We start from the raw sequence: 26302 nt of genomic DNA, 5'->3' as shown, positions 1-26302 counted from the left end.
TTGGGTGTGTTTTGGTTTTTTTGTTGTGTTTTTTTTTTAAGCAGTCTGACAAGATCTAAGGGTATTTGTTCTGATAAAGCAAGAAAATCCCCACAATTTCATCTTGTAAATAGGCAGCTCTTTTGAGTGTCTGTTTCCTTCCAGACTTCGTCTGTGTACTCAGGGTGTCAGCCAATCACGGTCACAGTGTAGTTGTTGGAGGACAAGAACACCGAAGGCTCAGGGTCAGGGGTGACGAGGAGGCGGGCAGAGCCAGGATTCTGGGCTCAGAGGCAGACAGCTGTCGGGAGACGGCGGAGCTTCCTGAGTGCCCAGAAGTGCTGATGGAAGTCGCAAGCCTAATCCAGCCAATTAAGTGACACCAGGCGACCTAAGGCGTCCCCAAACCTGCGTGTGGACTGTCATCCCGGAGTCCCTGGTTTTGCAGGAAAAGTGATCTGTGCTTTAGAATAAATCACCCGCAGACAGCTGCTGGCTCTCGGGGCGGGGGGGGGGGGCACCTCTTCGTGCCTGCCTGGGCGCCCACGGTCACCTGCCAGTCTGTCTGGTGGCAGCGTCCAGAACCACAAACTAATAAGGGTCAGTGCGGGGATTCCCAGCAGATCCCCCCCCCCCCCGCCCAGCCTCTGCTCTGGAGGCGTGAGGGCTTTCCGTGCAGCCACCGGCTCTCCGTGTGGCCTGTGCAGGTGGCCTCCTGTCCTCTGTGCTCTGACCTTGTCACTCGGAGCGCTCTTCCTTCCAGCCCACCTCCGTGATTGCACACCGTGTGGCCTCGGTGGAACCGTGTGGCCCCTGATTCTCGGCTCCCTTCTTCCCACCCGGCGGTCCTCCCAGTCCCTGAGGCTGGGGTGACTCCCTTCTGGCTCTACCCAGCCACAGGAGCCAGGGACCTTGGACATCTTACTGGACGAAAAAGCAGCCACCGAGATTAGGTGGTGTGTTGAAGGATCTCCACTTTACCACGAACTCTGTGCATTGAGCTACGGGTCTGCATGACCTATCTGTAAGTCAACCTGCTTCTCCAAAGCAGGCACCTTGGAGGAAGGTACTAGTCCCTCCAGGTCAGGGGCGCTCAGTGGGGACCATTTTGTCTCCCAGGGGAGACTTCTGGTTGTCAGAACCAAGGTGGAGCGTGCCACTGTCATTGAGGGTGTGAGAACAGGGATGCTGTGATTCACAGGATGGGCATCCCAGCTGAGAATTATTGGACCCGCGGTGTCAATGGTGTCAGGGTTAATAAACTAGAGTTTCCCCGTAAAGTCTGGCCCCACAGAAGCAGGGGTAAGGGTCTGGGCCCCACTGTCATCTGAGTAGCTAACGTTGTACGCCCCTGGTCAGGAAGAGCCTTGGGAAGCCTGCAGTGGGCTCGGGGGTCACACCCTCCGTGAATCAAAGGCTGCCCGGGGAGGCTGGGTGTAAAGCTCCTTTCATCGACCTCTCCCTGCTGGTGCTCCGAGCTGACGTGGTCAGGAGTGGCTATTTGATCTCCTGTTCTTCCAGAATTTCTACTCTCACGCCAAACATGTCTCTCCAGACAGCTGTTCTTTGCTCGTCCTCAAACTTCCCCTGAAGGTCCTCCGACATCGTTCTTCCGAAGGTGAGGCTTTTGTGTTCCACGGCAGCATCTTCTGCCCAGACATCGATCTGTTTCGTGCAAGTTGGTGCTAAAGAAGGTGCTTGTGATCTGGGCTCTGATGGGGGGTGGACTCCTCTTTGAACTGTGTTTCGGGAGCTGGAGGGCCGAGGGGGAAGCCCGCATGTCCGGGCATGGGCATGTGTTTTTAGTGCCATGCTGCGGCGTGTGACGGCTCTGTTTGCCCCCCTCCCCCACTTTAGGAAAACCCCTTTTCTTAGAAAGATTACTCTAGGGATGCTGTTTTAGGGCTCTGCCCCTTAGGAAGGAAGATTGCTCATTCCTGATACCTTTGTCCCCAAATCTGCTCGTCTTCAAGTCACGCTTCTCAGCAAGAGAGCCTGATTCTTGAAACCTTTGAGCTCATCATGAGTGCCTTTCAGTTTCCCCATCAGCTGGGGGTACTGTTTAGGTCGAGATGATAAAGTGCTGTATTCCCCACCCTTCCTTTCTGTGAGTGACATTTGTCACATTGATAGACATGGTAGATTTCTGGAGTTTTCCAGGGAGCCTGGTAAAGATGTGTGTCATAGCTCTGATTGTTACGGACATTCTGTCTTTCCTAAAAAAAATGTCATAGGCGGGCTAACTGAGGCTGCACCCCAATCAGTGGGTGAAGATCTGGGGGGGGGGGAGATACTGCTTTTACTTTTTTTTAATCATCATTTTTATTCCTGTTTATTTCCTATCAGTAAAGTGGGGGACTCTGTTGGCTGGTGAACCCAGTTGTTGAGAGTAAAGCCTACTTTCCCAAGTCATTGTTTATTCTGAACAAAAGTGGATTTTGTGTGTGTGTGTGTGTGTGTGTGTGTTTTGAGAAGAGGGGAAATAGACAGATTCCCTCATGCGCCTCTAGTGCCCCTACCTGGATCCACCCAGCAACCTCCTCTAGGGCTGATGCTCAAGTACCAACCTATATTAGTGCCGGAGGCTAACGCACTCAGACCAATGGAGCTATCCTAAGTGCTCAGGGCCGACACTTGAACCAATCGAGCCACTGGCTGTAGAAGGGGGAGAGAGAAAGAAGGCAGGGAGGGAAGGGTGGAGAAGCAGATGGTCGCTTCTCATGTGTGCCCTGACTGGGAATCGAACCCAGGATGTCCGTATGCCAGTCCAATGCTTTCTCTATCCACTGAGCCAAGTGAGCAGGGCCTGAACCAAACTGTTTTAAATGGACTGTTCTGACAGCATATATAGGTTTTTTTTCTCTGAAGCAGAGTGGACTTGGGAGGGAGGGACTTTTCAGAGTGTCCCTATAGGAAGGACTGAAAAATACGAGATGGGTTTTATTTGCTTTGTTCTCAGCAGTTTCAGAAAACAATCCATTGGCGTTTGCAGTGGGTTGTGTTCCTGAGAAAAAGGGTTGCTTTTCCTCAGAGATGCCTTGTGGGAGGTGTTTGTGGCCATTTCCCAGGTGACACTGTGTGGGGGACAGGGATCCTGTGGTCACTCGGGTCTGGCCTCAGGGACCGCCAGTTGTGAGGGATAGGTTGGAAAAGTGGGGCCGTGTGCTTGCCAGGAACTGTGAGGGACTCATCCCTGGACACGTTTTGCAGATGAACTTGACTTCATTCCAGAGTAAAATAGATTAGAAATTATTTTAAATACAAATCAAATTCTACCCTGTGGCAGCGTCGTTGGGCCTTGTGAAACTCCCGGCAGGGTTCTGCTCCGGTTCCGAGGACAGCGTCACCCGGGCTGGGTCAGGGCCGCTCTGGGCGAGGTGCCCCAGCGTCGGTCCCTGCTGCAGGTCCCCCTCCCTCAGCTCCGCGGTCAGCACCTCTGCCGCCGGCTGTGCTCCTCGTTGGCTGTCCTCTTCCAGCCACTCGGGTGTTCTCGTCCTCATTGAAGTCAGAATTCTGAAGACCCATACACCCCCGCCCCGCCCCCGCCCTGCCATCCCTTAGTCACGGGTCTCTAGGGGGGCCCTTCCCCACCCCCTGCTTCATTTTTCTTTCTCCCCGATGCTTTGATTCCTGCCTCTCAGCCTCCGAACAGGCCCCGTGGATTGCTCGGTCGGGTCCTTCTCCTTAGAGATGGATGGGCAGATAGATGCACAAATCCCGGCTCACCCCAACACCCCGCCCTATGACCCTGCCTTCCTCCCTCCCAGGCCGCAGGCTCCCATGTGCTACAGCGGCCCAAATCGTTGGGAACGGTTAACTGTAGAAGTTCAACCACAGACGCCATCACCCGTGGTTCCCCTGGTGGCGACGAAATGCTGTCTTGGCCTGTCCGTCCCCTTCGCTGCGTCGGCCGGCCTGTCTCACTCCCCTGTTCGCACGGGCCTTCCTTTCCGGGAGTGTCGGCAAGCGCTGCTTCCTGGAGACGCCTCCATTTTCTGTTTCCCTAACCAGCCCCCTTCCCTGCCTGTCCCGGCTGTCCTGGCTTGTTCCTGACACACCTCCTCCTCATTAGACGCAGACACCGCGGCTCCTCCTCCAGGCGGGCTGCCACCTTCATCCCCTCCGTCACCGCCTTCGTCCCGGTCACCGGTCTGGGCTGGCGTGCCCGGGGCACCTCCACCCGCCCTCAGCCACCACCTCAGAGGCAGGATTCAGTCCAAACTGAACCCCCACCCTCCTCCTGCCTTAGAAAATCCAAAGGGATTTTGTGTGTGTGTGTATTTTTCTGAAGTGAGAAGTAGGGAGGCAGTCAGACAGACTCCCGCATGTGCCCGACCGGGATCCACCCGGCATGCCCACCGGGGGGCGATGCTCTGCCCATCTGGGGCGTCGCTTTGTCGCGACCAGAGCCACTCTAGTGCCTGGGGCAGAGGCCATGGAGCCATCCTCAGCGCCCGGGCCAACTTTGCTCCAATGGAACCTCGGCTGTGGGCGGGGAAGAGAGAGAGAGGAAGGAGAGGGGGATGGGTGGAGAAGCAGATGGGTGCTTCTCCTGTGTGCCCTGGCCTGGAATCAAACCCGGGACTTCCACACGCTGGGGTGACGCTTTACTGCTGAGTCAACCAGCCAGAGCCCCAAAGAGATTTAAAAAAAAAATCTAAGATGGAAAAAAACAAACGTGGTGAATTGCTGGGTGCTGGGTAGTTTTGCAAAATGAATAATAATTCCTCAAAACGTGACACTTTTATTTTTTTTATTCTTTATTTTTGGTATTTTTCTGAAGTTGGAAACAGGGAGGCAGTCAGACAGACTCCCGCATGCGCCTGACCGGGATCTACCCGGCATGCCCACCAGGGGGCAATGCTCTGCCCATCTGGGGCATCACTCTGTTGCAACCAGAGCCATTCTAGCTCCTGAGGCAGACGCCATGGAGCCATCCCCAGCGCCCAGGCCATCTTTGCTCCAGTGGAGCCTTGGCTGCGGGAGGGGAAGAGACAGAGAGGAAGAAGAGGGGGAGGGGTGGAGAAGCAGATGGGTGCTTCTCTTGTGTGCCCTGGCCGGGAATCGAACCCGGGACTCCTGCATACCAGGCCGATGCTCTACCACTGAGCCAACCAGCCAGGGCCCAAAACGTGACACTTTTAAAAGAGAGTTTCCATTCCCAGCTGCTGCAAAAATGTGGAATAGTCGAGATCAATGACAGTTCATGATGACCTATCCAAGTCCTCCTGTCATTAGGAGAATCGTCCATCTGTTGTCATTCATGGAACAGTGAGAGCGTGGCCCCCTCCCAGAAGAGCGCCCCCCATAGTCTGTGAGGAGGGAGAGGGACCACGGGGTCATGGGCCGCCGTGAGGGGGCAGCGTGCCACCCCAGCATGGAGTGGAGAAGCAGATGGGCGCCTCTCCTGTGTGCCCTGGCCGGGAATCAAATCTGGGACTCCTGCACGCCAGGCCAACGCTCTACCACTGAGCCAACCAGCCAGGGCCCTGTTCAGTTTTTGTTGAGAGGGCACAAGCATGGACGCTGGTAGGGATGACCGAGACAGTCAGAGCCTCCCCCAAACCTAAGGTACCTTCCCAGCACAGCATTCCTGGCTTTAAAGAGTGGCTGTGTGTTTACTGGTCATTAACTGCCAGGTGGCCTGGAAGGGGCCAGGAGTTCAGAGTCAACTGCTTGGGAAGTGGCACCCTGACCAAGAGGAGGGAAACACTGAGCCTGTGTCGTTGACCTCCCTGAGCCCAGGCTGGCCCGGTCCAGGTGGACGGCCCCCCTGGTCCTGAGCACCCCACCTCCACCCGCCGCATGCCGCTCAGGAATGAGGTGGCACCTGGGCTTTCTTCCACTGACCTTCCTGAGGAAGGATGCCTCGGGAATGAGGGGGCACCTGGGCTTTCTTCCACTGACCTTCCTGAGGAAGGATGCCTCGGGAATGAGGGGGCACCTGGGCTTTCTTCCACTGACCTTCCTGAGGAAGGATGCCTCGGGAATGAGGGGGCACCTGGGCTTTCTTCCACTGACCTTCCTGAGGGAGGGTGCCTCGGGAATGAGGGGGCACCTGGGCTTTCTTCCACTGACCTTCCTGAGGGAGGTGCCTCGGGAATGAGGGGGCACCTGGGCTTTCTTCCACTGACCTTCCTGAGGAAGGTGCCTCGGGCTTCTGGGTCTGGTGTCTTCTCACCTGGTCCTCTCAGGTGGTTTGAGTCTGGTCGTCAAGGTGAAAGGGTTCCTAGTATTCTGCCAAACCACCTCCAACGCCGTGAGAACTGGGGTGACGCGTCCATGCCCTGCCCCATGTCCCAGCCAACAAGATGTCAGTGTGCTCACAGGTACACCCCTTCCCTTGGCTTCTTCTTGACTTTCCCAAAAACCAGGTTTGAGGTTCTGACCAGGCACTCGTCAGTCATCCTCACAAGTGACCCTGCCATCAGTTTAAATAAATAAATAAATAAGCCTGCCTTGGAAGGGGGCTTCAGTGAGGGGCCCTCTTCCTTAGAGAGCCACTGCTACCCAAACTAGCAAGGCATCGGGGCCCTCGGCACTTGATTCTTGAGGTCTGGGGTCTAACTGGTAACACCAGGAAGCATGGATTCAGCACCCCACTCACAGACGAGGGACATCGGCCCCGCCCGTGGTCTGAGACATGGCCTCTGCACAGGAATGGCAGGGCCGAAACACGGGTCAGACTGTAAGAACTCGGCAGCCTCCGGTCTGGAAAGAGCGGCTTTGTCTAATACGCGACAAAGAATAATACGAAATCTCTCTCAGGCACCTGCTGTTATGACTGGTTGGCTGGTGGTGTTAGCTTGCTCCTGGGACTGAAACGAGTCAGCCGGTTGCTCCTCACTCCTGCACCCTTGGCTTCCGCAGCCCACCCCCCACCCCCACTCCCACTCCCACTCCCAGCTTTTGTGGGGCTCTGGGTTTGTTTTCCAACCTAGGCCTGCCCAGTCGGTCCGGGTCATCCCATTTGAACCCATCGTGGGCAGCTGCCGCCCTGCTGTGGAGGACAGGAAGGCCTGGGCACCTTGGGTGGGGACTTCTGGGCGCAGAGGGAAGACAGTGGGGGCTCAGAGGCAGCGAGGCAGGTGCTGGTTGGCGTGTGCATCGGGCCAGCGAGGTCTGCGTGCTTGTCTCAGTCATCTGTACACCGTGGGCACTACCATCACCGGCATGTGTCGGATCAGACTGGAGACGCAGGGGCAAGGTAGGCTGCTCATGGTCCCACAGTAAGTGTCAGCCCCAAGACCTGGGGGCTTGACGCCAGAGCGGACTTGCTCAGCCCTCTCCCCAGCTGGTTATGAAACTGACCTGGTGACCACCTTGGGGTGGGGGACAATGCAGGTGAACGAGGCCTGTTCCCTGCGCCCTGCTCTGGGGGATGGGGTCCTGGGGCTTTAGTGGAGCTGCACTGCTCTAGAATTGACCTGTCTAGATGGGGCTGTTCAAACCAAAGTCGCCAAGAAAGCAGTTGGCTGTCATTCTCAGCTGCAAAGTTGTTACCGCGACTAAAATTCAAATTGCTTTCCGTGACGATGAGTCCCTCGAATCCCAGACATGTTCACGCAGAACAGTTTAAGGTCATTCCAATTCATTTCATTTCATGGGACCAAGAATTGTAATTCGTGAACATATCTGAAAAGTGTTATAGCCAGAAAACAAGGCATTAAACAGCATTTCCGTCTCTTTGGAATTCATGTCTGCCAGCCTAAGGATGCCGCCCATCCAAGCTGGGCGCTGGTGTTCACCTTAGGTAAGGTTGAAACCTGCTGAATTTCTCCCACAACGACCGCTCTGGGCCTTGACTGTGCCCCTCTTTCCTGTCGCCCCCACCCTCTCCCGAGTCAGACCCTCCTGTCCTCTGCCCATGCCTGTCCACCCCTCTCCAGCGGCCTCCCGGAAGCCACGTGTGCGGGGGTGCCCTGTCCACAGGGGGAAAGTGAGTTTGGGAAGGTCCTGTGCTACAGGTTCCTGAGAATTAGGTGGGGGGGGGGCAGGAAGTGGGCAGTTGGGGTGTCGCAAATTAAATGGGACTTTATGGTCTCCCCAGACTCTTCCTGGAGCCGCCTTTGCAGAGAATTAGGCCAAGGAATTCTTCTGGAAGTTCCCCTTCCGAGGCAGGGAGGTGGTTTTTCTGAGAAGCACCTTCAAAAACGTGTCCCCAGGGCCTGAAGCTGGCAGGGGCCTGAAGGCGGCGGCCTCGACGCAAGGGCGTTCCAGGCGCGGCAGGCACCGGGCCCGGCCAGGACAGGTTGACATTCTGATTCAAGTCGGATCGTCACTCTGTGGCTTCCGCCCGAACCTGGCGGACTCAGGAAGCGTCGCTTTGCCCGCAGGACTTGTCAAGCACGAGCCGCGCCCGTTCCGCGGCCGGAGGAGGAGCGTGCCGGGAGGTTGGGTCCCGGACCCTGAGCCGCGACGAGGCCTCCCTGCGTCCTCCCCGCTCGGCCCCTGTTCCGCACGCCCTCCCTACCGGACTCGAGACAGTGCGGCCCCGGCTCCGGACCACCGGAACCGCGCCGAACCGCCGGCACCCGCGTCCGTTGCAATTGAGGAGGCGGGCGGGGGGCGCACCGGCCTCGGAGGCTCGTTCTCACCCTCGCGGCCGCGCACTTTTGTGGTCCTGGAAGCCAGCCCCTTCTCGGGGTGACGCGCTAACGGGGGACCCCCGCCTGCAGGTGCTGCCAGGCTCGGCCTGAGGTTGACCGGTCCGCGAAAGCTCAGCTTGGCCTGAGTTTGGAGGTCGTCGCCGGGCTGTAGCCCGGGGGAGCCGGCGACGCAGGCTGCGGAGCTTGGGGTGGGCTGGGGGGGGTGTAGGGAGGGCAGCTCGCCCCGCCCCCGCTCAGGTCCCGCCCCAGGAGACCCCGCCCCTCGAGGACCCTCCCCTAAGCCAACCCCTGACCTGCGCGGACCCCCAGGTTCCTCCCCGCGTCTGGGGCTGGCAGGGGTCTTTTCACCCACCACCTTCCGGTGGGACTCGCGGGGGTCGAGTGGTGATCGATAACCGCGCAGCTGGGGCGCGGGGAGGGGAGTGCACGAAGGACGGGGCGGGCGGACTGGGGGTGGAGCGTAGGCAGGGGGCGGGCTGGGGGCGGGGCGAGGCGGGGTAAGGGTGGAGCGCAGGTGGGGGCGGGCTGGGGGCGGAGCGAGGCGGGGTAGGGGTGGAGCACAGGCGAGGGGCGGGCTGGGGCGGAGCGCAGGCGGGGTAGGGGTGGAGCGCAGGCGGGATGGGGGCGGAGCGAGGCGGGGTAGGGGTGGAGCGAGGAGGGGGCGGGCTGGGGGCGGAGCGCAGGCGGGGGGGCGGGCCCTGGGAGGGGTGGGACCCTTGGGGGCGGGGCGCGAGGGGCCGAGCGGCTCCTCCGCCCGTGGGGGCCCCCACCTCCGGGCTGGGGCCACCTGCGCCACGCCCCGTGAGCCGCGCCCGAGCCGGGAAGCGGGGATCGCGCCTCCGCCTCGGGAAGGGCGAGTCCGTGCCGTCGCGGCTGTTAGTGGACTAGGTCCTCCGTGCTGGCGATGCGGCCGCGCTGAGAGCCCGTCCCCGCGGACCCGAGAGCCCGGCGCCCCCGGGGTATCGTTTCTGGCTGTGTGGAGCGGTGGACTGGCCGGCGGGCAGGATGACCAACCCTGCGGCCACGCAGAACAAGGAAATAGACTGTCTGAGTCCCGAAGCGCAAAAGCTGGTAAGAGGAAAACAGTTTGAAACTCTCAGTTCTGACTGCGAACCTTTGGTCCTGGTGGATGTTCTCAGGTCCAGGGCAGTGGGCACCTTCGGCCGCAGGCGTCTGTGCCGGGTGACGTGCGGGGTGGGCTCCGCCGGCCCGGGACGCCCTTCGGTGAACGTTCCCACGCGAGGGCGTGCAGTGGGAGCGGGCCCTCCTCTCCGTTCAGTTTCTCGCTCGGTGTGCGCTCCCCTCCACCACCCCGCGTAGACAGCACGGTTCCCAGGACGAAAGGAGCATGGTCGTGGCCGCTCCCCTCTGCCTGGAGTGCCGGCCTTGTGACCGGCTCTGCCCAGCTGGTGACTGGGCCGCGGAGGTCTGAGACCTGCGCGTCGTCTAGAGTTTCACTCAGAGCTGTTAGTTTGGCATTTTAGAAACTACAGCACCTAGGAACTGGTGCCCAGAGCGAGGGCCCTCACCCTGACACTTGCGTCCAACTGTGGCTGGGTAGTTCAGAGCCCTTACTTACCCTGCACTGGCCCTTGGACCTTAGGAGCACTGGGGCTTCCCACTCCCCCCCAAGGACCCCAGTCCCCAAGTAGACCGTGGCTGGTCTCCTGGGGTCTCTGGGTCTGGACAGGATGCAGCAGGGCTTGTCCCGCTAACACCCATGGATGTGGGGTAGTTTGGTTAAGACCTAGTCAGGGGGTGAGGTGGGCAAGGCTTGTAATTACCCATTGTTATGCAGCTTGTAGTCAGACAAGAAGGGGGGGCTGTTTAAAGGTGAAAGATGGCACTTTGGAGAAGGGACATTTTAAGAAGTCAGTGCTGTGGAGACCCCAGCTTCCCACTCCTCTAGGCGATTGTGGGGATTGATAAGAAGTGTGAGCCCAAAACCATCACTTCCTCGCTGGGTAGGGAGTCATCACCTGCTGGGTGTTGGTGGGTGAATCAAAATGAAAAGATGGCTCTGACCTTGCAGGAGCTCACCAGTGAGGCAAACAAGCACCAGCGAGAGAGCGCTGTAGAAGTAGACTGGCGAGTTCACACTTGGAAGGTCCCTTCCTTGCTGAGAACCGTCCGGTGGGTTTTTAATGTCCATTTTTAGCAGGCTGCTTCTGTGACATTGTGTAGAGTTCCAGCTGTGGACCAGACCTTCGGAGCTGGTTCCTGCCCTGTGACCTAGTGGGTTTCTAGGGGACTGGGCACCCCCAGAGGGATCCCGGAATCACCATCAGGGAAGGGCCCTTGGAGAAGGAAGGAGGGAGAAGGCTACCGAGAGAGGCCCGTGTTCCTGAGGAGTGGCCTTGGCATGCCATAGATGGCCAGAACGGGGTGGTGTGAGTCCTGGGCAAGACTGAGCTCAGAGGAAGGAACTCTGGGTGGGGACTTTCTGAAGAAGGAAAGAGTAAACATGGAGAAGAACAAGGTTGCGAGGAAGGGAGGGACCTATCGATGAGAAGTATGAGCAGAAATAGCACCTCGCTCCCCAGGCACTGCCAAAAGGGCCCCCTTGACCCTTTGCTTCACCCTCGGGTTGCGTCTGGCTGAGATGTATGCTTCATAGAAACAGGTGAGGGGAGTCTGGACTCGGTTCAGATGGAGAAGGTGCGTCCCCTCATCCAGCAATTTCCAGCCCATGCCCCACAAGAATTTTTAAAACATGGTGATACCTATTAAGTCAGGGCCCTGGCCTCTCTTCCCTTAGATTGTCAAATAAAAAATGACAACCGCCAACACAATAGCTGTCCAGTGTGAATGAATTAGAATTATACTTTTCTTTTGTCAGATTGGCAAAAAAAATATCTATTTTTAGCATGTTGCAGAATTTTTTTTTTTTTTTTTTCATTTTTCTGAAGCTGGAAACAGGGAGAGACAGTCAGACAAACTCCCGCATGCGCCCGACTGGGATTCACCCTGCACGCCCACCAGGGGGCGATGCTCTGCCCATCCTGGGCGTCGCCATGTTGCGACCAGAGCCACTCTAGCGCCTGAGGCAGAGGCCACAGAGCCATCCCCAGCGCCCGGGCCATCTTTGCTCCAATGGAGCCTTGGCTGCGGGAGGGGAAGAGAGAGACAGAGAGGAAAGTGCGGCGGAGGGGTAGAGAAGCAAATGGGTGCTTCTCCTGTGTGCCCTGGCCGGTAATCGAACCCAGGTCCTCCGCACGCTAGGCCGACGCTCTACCACTGAGCCAACCTGCCAGGGCCTTTCTTTCTTTTTTTTTTTTTTTTTATGTTGCAGAATTTTAGTGACTAGTTTACATTAGTTTACATGTGCATGAGATGAAAAAAAGTTGAAAGTCACCATCCTACCAGTTCCAGGATGCAGTCAACTCTGAAAACCAAAAGTTGTTGCTTTTGTTTGTTTGTTTTTTTGTTTGTTTGTTTGTAAGTTTGTGGCATAGTTACTGTTTTGGCCATGAGACCTGCCCGTGCTGGTGGGAAGCTATGTTCAGTCTTGACTCCCTTAGGGTGAATACCCACACATTGCTCTGCGGCCCTGTGAGTGGACTGGGTGGAGGGCTGGCACTCCGGGTGGTTGGGGTGCATGCATCTTCTGAGCCTCCCGAAATCCAAAGTTGTTGAATTCTGAAACATATCTGGTCCCGGGATTTCCAGTAAGAAATTGTGAACCTGTGAGAGGGTTTTTTTTTTCCCCCAGTAAATAATAGCAAAAACTCTTTTTAGAGAGGGAGATGCGGGGAACAGAAGTAAAACATGGCCCCTGTGTTATGAGGTGAACGGTCCCACAGCAGAGGCAGCACACTCCACGGCCCGTTGGGAGGCACAGAGGAAGTGGCGTGCCTCAGAAGGAAGTCACCGCGCAGCCACCCTGGGCAGTGGATGCCGTGTTAGCTGGAGACAGCCGGCATTCAGACTGGTCTGTGCCCCTTGTGCTCTGCATTGCGAGCCTGTTGTCCTGGGAACAGGGGTCTCCAGTGGGGAAGGTGGGCTGGGGGCCACGGCAGTGTTCTAGGAGAGCCAGGGTGGGCAGGCAGGGGGCTGGTGGGGAGCATAATTGTCAGGCTTGAGACAGCAGGGCAGGCATCCAGGCCTCCCACATGCCAGTCTGTGCCAGCCCTGCAGCTGTGGGCGAGGACAGTGCAGAAACCATCCGCTTCTTTAACTTTCGTAACTTCCCGAGCTTGAGGTGGGTTGTGTCACCGCTGGTTGCTTTCCACAGACTGGCGGGCATGAACTGACACACACCAGTCCCCTCCAGAGAGAGGCTGTGCGGGTGGAGCTTGGGCCCAGTCTCCTGTGGGTGTCTGAGCCAAGGTGCTCAGGTCTCCTGAGGGGAACCCTGACACCCGTGGGGACGAAGATGGCGCTCGGGCGCCTGGCCCTGCCAGCACCCTGCGGGAGATGTTGAGCCCCGGGACCACACGGTTGGTTTTACATGGGTCATTTCCTCAAGTGGTTGAGGTATAGAAATACCAAGTGAGGTCTTTGCTCACAGAATGAAGAGTGTCCCCCTGGGCCAGAGATGGAGACTGCATTTCCCTTTTTCTTTAAGAGTCAGTTTCTGTTCAGCCTGAACTAATGTCACAGAGCGGAAGCCTCCTGAGCAAGTTTGGTGTTTTTTTTTTAACCCCATCATCTAAACTGCCGCTTGTGCCAAGCACAGGAAATCCAGTTATTTATAGTTTGCAAAACTGTTTTCTCTCGAAGATGATTGGAGTATTCACCTGGGAGAGCCAGGTCCTTATCTCCGTTCTAGAGGCCTGCGGGGCTCCGTGTTGTCGAGGTGATGAGCTTGCTCCTCAAAAGGCAATGTTCGGGAGGAATGCCTCTCCCTGAGCTGTCGGGCTGTGTGACTCAGCGGGGCAAGCGTGTATGACTGGTTACTCACACGCCAGTGTCTCCAGACTCTCCGTCTGTCTTTAAGAGAATTAACCGTGAAGGCCCAGAGCCCCTAAGGTGTGAAGTAATAACCCGGTACTAGAATTCGCCTGGTGCAGCCGGCTTGTGAGTTAGTTAGGAGGGCAGTTGTGATTACCTCCCTGTTCTAACTCCCCAACTGGAGTGAGCTTTTTTTTTTTTTTTTTTTTTTTTTTTTAAATAAAGAGGCTTATGTTCACAGAATGGAGTTACTAGGACTTTTTTTCAATTCTTCCAACTATCGAGATAAACTTAAGTAAATTACCTTCTTTCTCCTAATTAAACAAAGCACTGTTTGGACTGTATCTGAGGCTTAACAAGCCTACGGTGGCAGACCACAACTAAAAGAACCTCCCCCCCCAGCCAAACTCCAAAACAAATCAACCAAAAACAAACAGCACAGAAGTGTATTCTGAGACTCATTCATTCAGTAAGGTTGGGGGGGGGGGGCGAGTTTCAAGTGGTTTCCTCCTAAATGTTGAAACTGACAGGTTTAAAGCAGTTTTGCCTTGAGTCCACAGAACAACTGCTTTGTAGCAGAGACGTTATTTATCTTAAATTACTGTAGTGAGGGTTGACTCTCAATTTTAACCAAAATGTTTCCTTTGCCTGTTTGTGTGATAGAGGTTCTGAAGGCAGCAGCATTTCTAACCCGGGCACCTTTTTTCTTGTGTGTGGCGTGTGCGTGTGCAGCCTTAGGGGGTCGGGGTAAGGAGGAGTGGGTTCTCGGTGGGGGGCCAGACTGTCCCTGCCCTCTCCCCCTGGCAGTCCTCCTGGTGAGTGCCTCCGCCGGCCTGTCCCCCTGTCCCCTGCTGCTGCTCTTACGCCCTCATCTGAGCTGCGTTCACACCACAGGACCCGTAGCCGTTGCATTGGTTACTGTGGGCAGCATTTCCCTAGCGAGTCAGCCCTGCTAAGTGTCTGTTCCCTGTGCGTGCCTTCCACCCATCCTGGCCGTCACCTCAGCACACGCTTTGGTTATCTCCACTTACCGATAGAGAGGAGACTGAGGCTCAGAGAGGGCAGGGGACTTTCCCAGGGCCACACAGCTCGCAGGAGGCGAGGCCCTGTGACTCAGAGCTGGTGCTGGCTGTGCTGGTAACTCTCACCTCACAGCCCGCCCCCCTACCTGGCGCTATAGGCAGGGTCTCAGGCAGAAGGGAAGCTGCCCGAGGCCTCTCTTGGCGGCCAGGACCATGCAGCCCAGCATGAGGGCTGAAGGGTTGCTGTGCAGGCAGGCAGCCTCTGCAGACACAGGTCCCCACTCCCCTCACCCCATCCCCCCACCCCCCCACCCCTGCTCCTGCACGCCTGTCAAGAAGTCTTTATTTTATCCAATGTTTCATTGCTCCTTCTGGTAGTTTTCAAAACTTTTTGAAACAAAAGAACATTCAGTGGGCTCAAGTTTTCTAAATATGGGAGGCAATACTAGAGAGGGAAGAGTGGCATTTTTTTTTTCTTTTCCATTTTTGCATACTGTACTGTCACTGTCTGTCACCGTCTGCCGCCATGAGAACCCTGGGTGAGCTGAGCCTGTTTCCGGGTGCTGGATAGCCCCTCCTTCACGCCACCCAGACAGACAGGCCCCTCCCTCACACCATGGCGAGGGACAGGCCCCTCTGGGGTAGAAATGATGGCCGCTGATCCTTCCCTGGTGGGCTCCAGGACTGTCACTTGGCTGCAGGTAGTTGTGTCCTGCCCCAAACGGGAAGCCTGGGGCTGCCTCAGGGTCTAGCCTTCTGAGAAGGAACCATGTCAGTGCTTTGTGACACCTTCAAGGTGTGGGCTTTGCAGGGAAGACCCTGAGTGGTCCTCCATATCTTCAAGTAAAATTGATAAAGTGCGTCTTACTTATTTTGTGGCTTCCACACTGGCCCCCGGACCTGTGCCCCTGAACCTGTGACCAGCCTGTTTCAACAAACGTGGCCAAGCACGAGAGGTCCAGCCTCTCCATTCCACTTGGAAGTTTTAAAGCTGCGGTTTGCAGCCCTGTCAGACCTGATGCCTCTTTTTTTATAACACGTTCTTAACATCTTCATTATGAACCTGAAATGAAATTCATCCATCCGTGGGAACATCCACCAGCATACATAGTATCAAGTCAATAGAATATTTTAACTGTAACAGTAAAAAGAAACAAATGGAAAGTAAGTTGGCAACACTTGCATGTGGATTCCTCAACGCCACAGCAGGGGCGTTCCAGAAGACGCACGCGGCAGTCAGATGCTTGCGCAGACCCGAAACCCGAGCCCGCGTGGTAGCTGCACAAGGCAGGCTGATGCGCCCTGCTGACCTCACACCCAACAACACACACAGGAGGTAGGCAGCTACAGGTGATTCCGTCATCCTGAAACTGTGGCCAACTGCTAGGAAAGTGCCGAGCAAAACCAAGTGTCATCTTCCCTTCCTTTCCTGCTGATTGCATTCCTGGACTAGCCGGTAGCAACTGTTGGCTCGAGTCGCCAGCGGGAAGGTCCTCATTGTGCAGGGCTGTCTCCGTGCGGGATGGGATGGTTGGCATGCCATGACGTCACCTTTAAACGCCATTAGTCTCTCCTCCAGTCACTGTGACTTCCAAACACTGCCCCCTACACACACACACACACACACACACACACCATTTCCGAAATGCCCTCTTAGTGTTGGCACGTCTCCCTTGGACAACTGTCTTCCCAAAACGCCTTCCCTCCATGGCGACCACCGACCCAATCCTGGTCATAAAGAAAGGCCCCTTCGTTGCGGGGAACTTACTGTGACTGCCTACGGGAGGGTTTTGGACAGATGAGATCTTGAGAGTGCAGTAAAATGCACTGTGGCAACCGAGGGACAAGGGGGGCAGTGGACACACGGTGCAGAGGCCGGGATCCGCGCCCTTCGGGAGCCGCTGGCCTCGTGCGTTCCCGCCCACGCTGTTGCGGAACTCATCACCCAGTCCGCCTGGTTGCTCCGAATAGCGGACTGTTTTTAGAACCTACTGCCTGTGAGGGGTTGGGGGTTCACGTCGAAAGCAAAAGCGGGGGGCTGTTTCCACTTGCTGTAGCAAAGGCAACTCGGGAAAGGGACTGGCTGACTGTCCCGGTTTCGTAGTCACTGTGCACAACGCCGTGTGCCCCAGGCTGGAAACGTGCCTGGCGTTGGAAGTGGCTTGAACATGGGCCTGCGTGCGTGTTCTCTGAGGTTTCAGACACGCCCTCCTCGGGACTTGTGTTCCTTTTGTCACTCCAGGGAAGACGGCCGTGGGCTGAAGTCCCCTGCTTGTTGCTTCTGAGCAAAAAGGGGTCCTTTGTCACCACGTCAGGCTTCAACTGCATAAGATTCCTCTTACGTTGACGTGAGTGAACTTGAAAAACATCCTAAAACTTTTCCCAGGTTAGACACTAGACTGCAGGGGTCTCCAAACTTTTTACACTGGGGCCATTTCACTGTCAGACCATTGGAGGGCTGCCAAATACAGTGGTCCTCTCACTGACCACCAATGAAAGAGGTGCCCCTTCCAGAAGTGCAGTAGGGGCTGGATAAATGGCCTCAGGGGGCCGCACTGCGGCCCTTGGGCCGTAGTTTGGGGACGCCTGCTAGAGTTCTGTCACGTGGCCTGACAAATATTCTGCTGGTGTTTCAAGTTCGCTTGATTTTTTTGCCAACTGGAAGGCCAAAATGAGTGCGTGTAGTCAGTATCAACGCTGACTCCTGTCCGAGTGCTGGGCACCTGACCACCTGCTCATCTCTCTGGACAGCCCCACGTGGCGTCAGTTCCACTGGGCAGCTGAGGCGACACACCAGAGAGGTGGCAACCACTGGGGTCCCTTGTGGGTGCCCAAGGCCCAGTCCTTTGTTGTTGTTGTTTGTTTGTTTAGCAAGAGAGAGAGAAAGAGGGACAGACAGACAAGGGAGAGAGATGAGAAGCATCAACTTGTAGTTGCAGCACCTTAGTTGTTCACTGATTGCTTCTCATATGTGCCTTGCTTGACTGGGGGCTCAAGCCTAGCCAGTGACCCCTTGCTCAAGCTAGTGACCTTGGGCTTCAAGCTAGCGACCCTGAGGTCATATCTGTGACCCCACGCTCAAGCTGGCGACCCCGTGCTCAAGCTGCTGAGCCTGCGCTCAAGCCAGCGACCTCGGGGTCTCGAACCTGGGTCCTCAGCGTCCCAGGCCAATGCTCTATCCACTGCTCCACTGCCCAGTCAGGTACTCAGGCAGTGTTCTCAGTGTGTGCCGGCAGCCCCCTCCCAAGCAGCCTCTCTAGGCTATCAGCACCCAGCATCACAGAGCCCTGTGGCCGTGTGCACGTCAGGAGTGTGCTGTGAGCACCCACCAGGCTCCACAGGGTAGGGAGCTGGCTTCCTGCTGCCTTTCCAGAGCCCCAGGGCTTTCTCGGGGTGCAGGAAATGATGAAAGCACACAGCCGCCTCTCTCTGAAGAGTCGCCATACAGTTGCGGCTCATGAACCCCTTCCGTCTTCCACGCAGAACTCCGGAACCCCTGGGTGCAACCTTCGAGTTAAGAGCAGAGGAAGAACTTGTTCTCTGCAGGTTGAGGTGTCTTCGGATGTAGAATTCCGCACTGTGGGGCCACAGGGAAGCTTCGGAGCTCAGAGCAAGTCCAGACAGAGCCAGGAGTCCGTCCCTGCGGTGGTAGAGGCTCTAGAACTCGAGCTAGTCTGCCCCCAGCAGCACCTCCGTCCCCTCCACGCAGTCAGGACGTCTGGCCCCCCAGCGTTGATCATGCTGCTATGCTCTGAGGGGCATCTATCTCGTGGGCCCTCTGGGTAAACGGGTGGGAGCCACAGGAAGGACACAGAGGCACGGACACTGCCGGAATTGGGGCACAGGGTGCTGGTGTGTGGCTGCCCCGTCCTGGGGGGCATCGCCCACCACTTACAAATCCTCCACCGCGGGCAGAAAGACAAGCCTGGGTGGACGTCACGGTGCAGGTCCAGCGAGGAGGACAGGACGCGCCTCCAGGAGGGGTTTCTCCTTGAGTCCACACCAGTGACTTCTCTCTGTAGTCCTGCTCAGCCTCAGGGCCTCAGTCCCCAGCCAAGTGGGGCTGTCCCCTGTCTCTGACCCACCCCACCCAGAGGGCAGGAGCAGCCCTTATCTCTGGAGGAAGCTGTTATCTCTGGAATGCCTGGCTCGCTGAGCAGGCCTGCCGGGTCCCTGGCGGGACAGGCATACCTCTCTCTGGCTGTTCACCCCGAAAGCTCCACGCCTGCTCCTGTGCAGTCTCCTTCCGCTCTTTGGTTGGGTCCAGAAGTAGTGCTCAGCAGCCTTCGGCGTGGCGCAGGGACCCATCACGAAAGTGACTCCTGTTGTGCCCGTGACTTGTCCAAGGCTTTGTCCAGCCTGGCCCAGACCTGTGCCACCCCAAGAGGACGGGTCACAGGGAGCAGTGTCCCTTTGGTGGTCTGTCTCCCCAGCTAGCCTATGTACCCCATGGCGGGCGCCCTGGCCGGTGGCCCCTGTGACTCTGTAGCCTGGACTCTGGCGGGCACTGGAGGGCTGGCCTGGGAGGCTCTGGGGCTCTGACCTGGGCTTCTCTGTGTATTTTTAGCATCCTTCATTACCATGCATGTGAGAGGGCTGTCATGTTTATCTTACAGTCAAATAAATCGTCAAAGTGGAACTTTGGAGTCAGGGGTTGAGCTTTGCAGAATTATAATGAGGCCGCTGAGGTGATACATGGTGTCTCCTCACACCAGCCATCTCTCCCTTCAGAGGGTGCCTAGCTTTCACAGCCGGGTCTGTAAAGCTCTGTTCAGGGGATTCCCGGCCAGGACAGGGGGATCCTTGGGGGAAGGGCCAGCGGGCCGCGTCCCCTCTACGGAGCAGTGGAATGCTGGCATTCCCCACCGACATTGTGGGCGGTCCTGAGAGGGTCAGGGGGCCTGGATCTGGTCAGAGGAGCCCTGCTGCCCCTCCCCCACTCCTGTGAACCCTGTCGGGGGCATCAGAACAGAGAGGGGGGCCTGCGTTGTTTGTTTTTTGGGAGGGGACACAACACTGCCACAGTTTCAACAACAGAACCCTGCCGCCTTCAAGCAGCAGTGAGCAGGGTGTTGGTTTGAGGCACCTTCGTCTCCTCCCTTCCCCTCCCTCCTTCCCCTCCCCATCCCCCACCCCCATCTTCCTTCCTTTCTTCCTTCTAAAAGTTCTGCTATTTATTTGCAAACTGTCAAACAACCCAGACCTAGAGGGGATGACAGAAAGCAGTGGTCCCCACACTTGAATGGTGCCAGCACTGCCCCCCCAGGGAGGGAGGGGGCGGCGTGGTGAAGCCTGGATGGTTCCCCCCTTCAGCTGGATTCTGACTCAGCGGGTCAGGTGGGGCCTCAGACCCTGCGTCTCTGACAGGTCCCGGGAGATGCCCCTGCTTCTCGGAAGGACACGGTGACAGCCGTTGGTTTTAAAGAGCCCCATGTCCCAGCTGCAGACCCCAGCTGTCAGCTTCCAGCCCTGTGGGCCCCGCCCGTGCCCCCGCCCCCCGGGCTGGGCTGCGCTGAGGCAAATCTGACCAAGACCAAGACCAAGACCATAGCACTTCACCACCAAGTATTTGAGTGTGTATCTCAACAAAGATGGTGGTGAGCAGGGGAGGGAGGGAGGGCCCAGAGCGCTGCCTTCTCCGGAGCCCCTTGGGGGGACTCTGGGGCCGAGGGCACGGGCGAGGGCTGGCGGTCACCTCTCAGGGTGGCTCCTGCAGACAGGGAAGAGAGCAGCTTGGGACTGCTGAGGTCCCAGGACAGGAGCTGCTGCCAGGCAGGAGCCTGGGTTCAGCAAATGAGCTTGGGGCAGAGTCATCAATGGAGTTGTCCACACGCTTCAGTGGGAGCTGGAGACAGTCCACTGAGGGCTGCTTGGGAGTGTCTATGGTCTGGTTTCTAAACTTTTCTCTCCTTTCTTTCCTTTCCCTTCCCTTCCCTTCCCTTCCTCCCTTCCTTTTTCTTTCTTTTCCCTCCCTCCCTCCCTCCCTCCCTCCCTCCCTCTCTCCCTCCCTTCCTCCCTTCCTTCCCTCCCTTCCCTCCCTCCCTCCCTTCCTCCCTTCCTTCCTTCCCTGAGCGTGTTATACTTCATCTCCGACATTCCATAAGTCCATCTACTTTCCTCCATCCGTTATTGTCTCCCTGGAGGTTGGGGGCTCCTGGGGGGGCGGGAACACAAAGGCATACCCCAGCTCTAAAGCCCCCAGGGCCTTCGAGGGAGGAGGTGCGATCAGGTTTGGGGGAGCACCCTGTGTACCACAAGCATCTGCGTGGGGGCCATGTGGGGGTTCTTCTCCGAGGTTGACTTCTGTGTCCGCAGGGGCCTCACAGTTGTGCTTCCCCCTTGGGGTGCAGGTCAGCCAGCCCGCCCACTCACGTTCAGGGGCCCGCCCACTCGCCTTCACGGGCTCTGCCCACTCACGTTCACAGGGCCCGCCCACTCACGTTCACGGGGCCCGCCCACTCGCGTTCACGGGCTCCCCCGCTCAGAAGCACCCCGAGACTGGGGCCCGAACCGCGTTTTGAGAAGCCTCTTCACTTGCTGGGCTCCCTGCTGCCCTCCCACGCCTGCTTCTGCGCCCACGGTTCAGCCTGAGAGCGCGCGTCCTAAATCGGAAGTCGTCAGGCCCCCGCTGAGCTCCTGCCTAACGCCCCTGGAGGTCCCGTGTTCCTTGAAGAGAAGGTTCCAGGTGCCGGAGCTGAGCACTGGACCTGTCTCCGGCCCTCAGGGCTGCCCACCGGCCACCTGCCCTCGTCCTCGTCCCCCGCTGCCTGGCTCTCTCCTCTTTGCTCCTCAGGGTTTGGTTCAGGGTATGTGTTCTCCAGGAAGCCCTCCAGACATCAGGGTTGGGTTAAGGTCCCATCCAACCCCCCCCCCCCCACTGGTCACTTTGTCTGTATTCCATGACTGGGAACCCAAACCGCACTTTGAAAGTCCTTTCCAGCCTCGGGCAGCACTACGAGCTCATGTGGCCGGGGGATGGCCGGTGAGCAGCGGTCCCCTATAAGCTCAGCACAGAAAGTGAAAGGAAACTCTTAAACCCTCTGACATGGCTGTGACCGCAAGCATGCAAGTTTATGTTTTGCACCAGTGTCGGACTGAGATGGCTTTGCCCTGCGCTGCAGGAGCACTGGCCTGGGGCCCACCCGGCCCCCAGACAGTCGGCCTCTGCTGGGCAGCAGGGCCGGACCTCACTTGACATGTCGGAGGGGGTCAACCCGTGTTTGCGCGTCGCCATGGCAGACCGTTGCTGTTTGGTATCTTTTTTTATCATTCAACGACTTGATCATATCCAGTATGGTCTCGGGTGACTTCACAACGATCACATGCGTGATCATTATCTCCTGGGCTCTGTGTCGGGCTGTTCCGGGCTCTTGGCAACATCCCTGTCTTAATATGAACTGGGTGGGCTGTGTGAACTTCAGCCTTTTTCTCTGCGCATCTCGGGCTGGTGCCGGGGTTATCCTGCTGAGAACGGTCTCATGCTCGCAAGGTTGGCTGTACAGGGGTTTGTACCAGCTCAGACGCTGACCCATGGACCCGTTGGCTTTAGTTAGACGGGGGCCCACAGGCACGATCGTCAGCACTTCCTACATCGTGGGTGCTTGGCTGTCCACACATGAGTCCCAAGAGGCTCCTGAGAGACGTAGGGTGGCCGTCACAAGGATTTGAAATTCGGTTGAACTGAGCAACAGACTTAACCTCCTTTCTAAAGTCTGATCTGTGGTCCACAGCTGATCTGTGTTCGCGGTTGGCTGGCTGTGTCTTTGTAAGGAATTTATTCTGTAGCTTGGTTTTGTTCAGGTGCTTCTTGTATCAACCCAAGTCCATGTCCTTCAAATCGGAGTTTATCCTCAAGGATGGGACAGACATATTGGGCTGGACGTGAGGACCAGAGGGAGGGTGGACCATGACAAGTCCTTTTTCTGTGTAGCTAGGCTCTGTTGGGACATTGTTTTGGAGGCCTGCCTGTCTTGTGGGGAGGCCACCCTCATATAGGTGGTCTCTTCTTCAAGGATTGTAGCCCTAGTCCCAAGCGCAGCTAGACCCAGGGGGCAGGGAGAGGGCTAGACAGGCAGGTGCTCAGAACCCCCGCCCTGTCACAAAGACACCCGCACTGAGAGAGGAGGCGTCATCTCAACCTCGCCTCCTTGTATTAGTTATCTGCTGATGTGTAACAAACATCACAGCTTAAAACAACATGTGTCTGTTATCTCATCGTGTCTGTGGGTCAGAAGTCTGGGCACAGCTTAGAGGGTCCTCTGCTCAGGATCTCACAAGGCTGTAACCCTGGAACCAGCGGCCTGCCTCCTTCCTAGACCTCAGGGTCCCCTTCCGGGCTCACGTGGTTGCTGGCGGACTGCCCCTCCTTGCTGCTCTGGGACGTTTCCCCTGCCGGCTCTCAGCTGGGTTGGGCTCCACTCCTACCTGCCGGTCCAGGGCCCCTCCCTGGCCCCTCCTGGAGGCCGCCCCACCTGCCTGCCGGTCCAGGGCCCCTCCCTGCCCCCCCCATGGCAGCTTGCTCTGCCAAGGCCAGCAGGAGAGTCTCTCTGACCGCCAGACTCGGTTTTAAAGGGCTAACCTGATCAGCTCTGGCCCACCCAGGCTCATCTACCTTTCGATTAAATCAAAGCCAGCTGCTGAGGGACCTTGGTTAGTTGTGCCTTTCCCGTGGGGTCCACACGCAAGGGGAGCATGTGGAGGATGGAGACCAGGGGCAGGACTGTCAGGGCCACACTATGGTCCCCGGCACGCTCCTGTCTGTCCCCCTTGGGCAGCCCCTTCCTTTTCTTACATTCTTACCCTCCTTCTTCCTCCTCCATGCCCTCCCTTCCCCTTCTGTAAAGCCAGGAGCCAAGGCCAGGGCCACTATCAGAGGAGCCCAGCCCATGCAGGTTCGCATTGGATTCGGACAGTCGGTAAAGAAACCATGGAGCCAAAAACTGGTGGGCCATAGTCTTTAATCTAGCTTGCACCCGGCGGGCAAGTAAAAATACACACTGGGCTCCAAAACCCAGTCACATTCAGTGCTCACAAAGCTACTGATTTATCCGAGTTTCCTAGAATCAAAGGTTTCTAGCTCAACAGCCTTATTCTCCTCAGTTCCCCATTTCCTTCCTTATCCCAGATACAAACTCTATACAAACTGGCATCTCACTCAGCACTCCGCCATCTTGGCTGCTTCTCCTGGCCTTCTCCACGTGGCCTCCTCCCGCTGCTGGCTCTATTCTCTCTGCTCTCTCATGCTAACCTCAGGAACCAAGAGCGCAAACTCCCGCTCCGTTCCCATTTTATAGTGTAGAAATCCAAACCCTTAATCCAATATACATAATGGGGAAGTCTCTAATACAAAATCACTTCTATGAGGCATGATAGGATTGTACCACCTCACACCAAAAAGGGTGGGACAGGCTTAATCCCAAAACCAAGCCTCAGGCTACAACAATTCTCAACACACATTAATATCACCTGGGCAACGGCCTCTTTAACAAAGTGAGCATAATACATTTTATCTGCCCAACACCTTCCCCAACCCCCCCCCCCAGATCCTCCCCTCCCCGGCTGATGGGCTGTGGCTGCCCAACCTGTGCCGGCCTAGACCCTGAGCCCGCAGGCTGCTGGGGTGGGGTGAGGCTGCCCACCGACCTGTCCACGGGGCTGGAGGAAGTCTGTCTGATGACCTTGCCCTGCCATCCCCTCCCCTCCCCTCCCCTTCAGCTTTGCCCCCCACACCGTGTTCAGAAAATGGAAAGTGGCAGCGAGGAGTCCGACGGAGTTCTGACACAGCTGGGATGTGGACACCTTGATTTGAGGGACCTGGGCTTGTGTTGTTAAAGGGACCACACGAACAAGCCAACTCATTAAATAAATTCCTTTTGAGAACGCATCAGTCAACCCCTGACAAGTCAACTGTGGCCAATTTTTCGACTTAGATTAGAATTTAAAAAGAAGATGAATTTGTAATTCAACACAAGCGGGGGCTGGGGTGGTGGGTGCCCCTCACACCAAGACCCTCCATCCTGACGTGAGCCTGCATTGCAGGGGGCCCAGCCGTTGGGGCCACACTGCATGACGAGACACTCGGGCCCCCGAGCCGCGTGCTGGCCCACTGGCCACACCAGAAGCCTGCTGGCCATCTCCAGTGGTTTTAAAATTATCTAGGGAACAGCGAGATGTCTGAAAAAATGCATCTACGGACCTGGTAGAAGAATGGCAAGGGTTGCCCCCAGTTGGAATTCCTTTGACACCGGAAAACCTGGAGCCTGACACACTTGCACCGCTCACCTCCCTGAACTAGTGAGCGAGCACGGGGCTCGTGCAGGGAGGAATGGCGTTCGGGTGCCGGGTTCGATGGCGCTGGTTGGCCCTCGCCAAGCGTTTTCAGTGCTCTCATGCAGAAGACAGAAAATCGGCCATAAGTTGACAGATAATTAAACAGAGGCAGATTTTTTTTTTTAATGTAACACTTTTATAGCCCTGGTCTTGGTCTTGAAAAAAGGTGGTCTTCCCTGCACTGCAGGTGTTGAAGGGGAAGCAAGGTGTAATGAGAGGTGACCGGACGGAGTTCTGGAAATTGGGGTCAGAGTCCCAGCCCCATGTCCTCGGACATGTCTGGCAGCCTCTCCTGACCTCCGCTTCCTGCTCTGTGAAGGGGGAGGGGGATTGAACCAGTGACCCGTGGTCCTGTCCTGTTCAAAGGCTCTGCGTCCTGCATTAGTCTGTTGTCCCTCCATAGGAAGGCAGACTGCCCAGGCCTGCCAATTATGGGATCTGTGACCTTGAGAAAGTTACTTACCCTCTCTGTGCTTTAGTTCCCTCATCTGCAACATGTGGGTGGTAACAGTATCTACCTAATAGAGCTGTTTGGCAAAAGTATCTACCTAATAGCACTATTTGGTAACAGTGTCTGCCTGATAGCGGTTTGGTAACAGTATCTAACTAATAACTGTTTGGCAACAGTATTTACCTAATAGCGCTGTTTGGTAACAGTATCTACCTAACTGAGCTGTTGCGAGTCGCGCCTGGCATAACCTATCTGCAGCCCTTACAACGGTGCCCCTGGCATTTAGAAAGGGCTCCCTAAGTGGCAGCGATCATTATTAATTGTAACTGCTACCATTGTTGACCCTGTTAACTTACCAGCCTATGATGCATTCCTGTATATTTACTGACCTCTGAACAAGCTTTCCTTTCCACAGTATCCTTGTTCACTGTGCACATCAAGGGGCCCCCGGGTTGTCTCTCCTCTAACACAGTTTCCGGGTGTGTTTCAGGCGGAGGCCCGGCTGGCGGCGAAGCGTGCGGCCCGCGCCGAGGCCCGAGAGATCAGGATGAGGGAGCTGGAGCGGCAGCAGAAGGAGGTAAGCGGGGTGCTCGGTTCATCTCGGGGGCCTTTTCATTTCAGGTGTGGAGTGTGTGAAAGGCAGAGGCACCTGTCCATTTGACATTGCTCGTGATCAGAATGCGCTGGTGCCTGTGACTCTGGTTCAAGGTCAGGCCAGGGAGGGGGGGTGCATAGCACAGATGCCAGACGTGCCTGTCCCAGACCCCCTGGCCTGCATCGATCTCTCCAGACCAGCTTTCTGGCTCTGAACATCAGGGTCTTCCTAACAAGCGAGAATCCTGATCCCCTGAATTAAAAGTGTGAAAGAAGAACAGGTGATTTTGTTCTTAAACTAACTAAACCGTTTCGTTTCAAAATAGTTCCCCTGTGGTTTTATGGGGTTTTTTTTTTTACACTTTTTAATAGATTTCATGAAGTCTCTGAAGCCTGCATGTGCTGCAGAGCACAGAATAAACACC

At 56.7% G+C, this 26302-nt stretch overlaps 1 protein-coding gene across 50 annotated transcripts in view; it reads left to right on the top strand.

Moving 5' to 3' along the window:
* LRRFIP1 (LRR binding FLII interacting protein 1) overlaps nucleotides 1-26302 on the top strand; it is a 152919-nt gene that overhangs the window by 44993 nt on the left and 81624 nt on the right. For 40 of the 50 annotated variants that reach the window (XM_066232733.1, XM_066232729.1, XM_066232727.1 and 37 more), the window contains exon 2: nucleotides 25774-25860. In XM_066232733.1, the coding sequence (XP_066088830.1) occupies nucleotides 25774-25860 (87 nt within the window). Of the gene's footprint in view, nucleotides 1-9324; nucleotides 9660-25773; nucleotides 25861-26302 lie in introns of those variants that run through there. The other 10 variants (XM_066232707.1, XM_066232695.1, XM_066232730.1 and 7 more) reach the window with 6 other exon arrangements.

This window comes from Saccopteryx bilineata, chromosome 5 (genome assembly GCF_036850765.1).
Source record: "Saccopteryx bilineata isolate mSacBil1 chromosome 5, mSacBil1_pri_phased_curated, whole genome shotgun sequence".
Classification (NCBI taxonomy): Eukaryota; Metazoa; Chordata; class Mammalia; order Chiroptera; family Emballonuridae; genus Saccopteryx; species Saccopteryx bilineata.
This window is presented reverse-complemented; position numbering and strand designations above follow the sequence as displayed.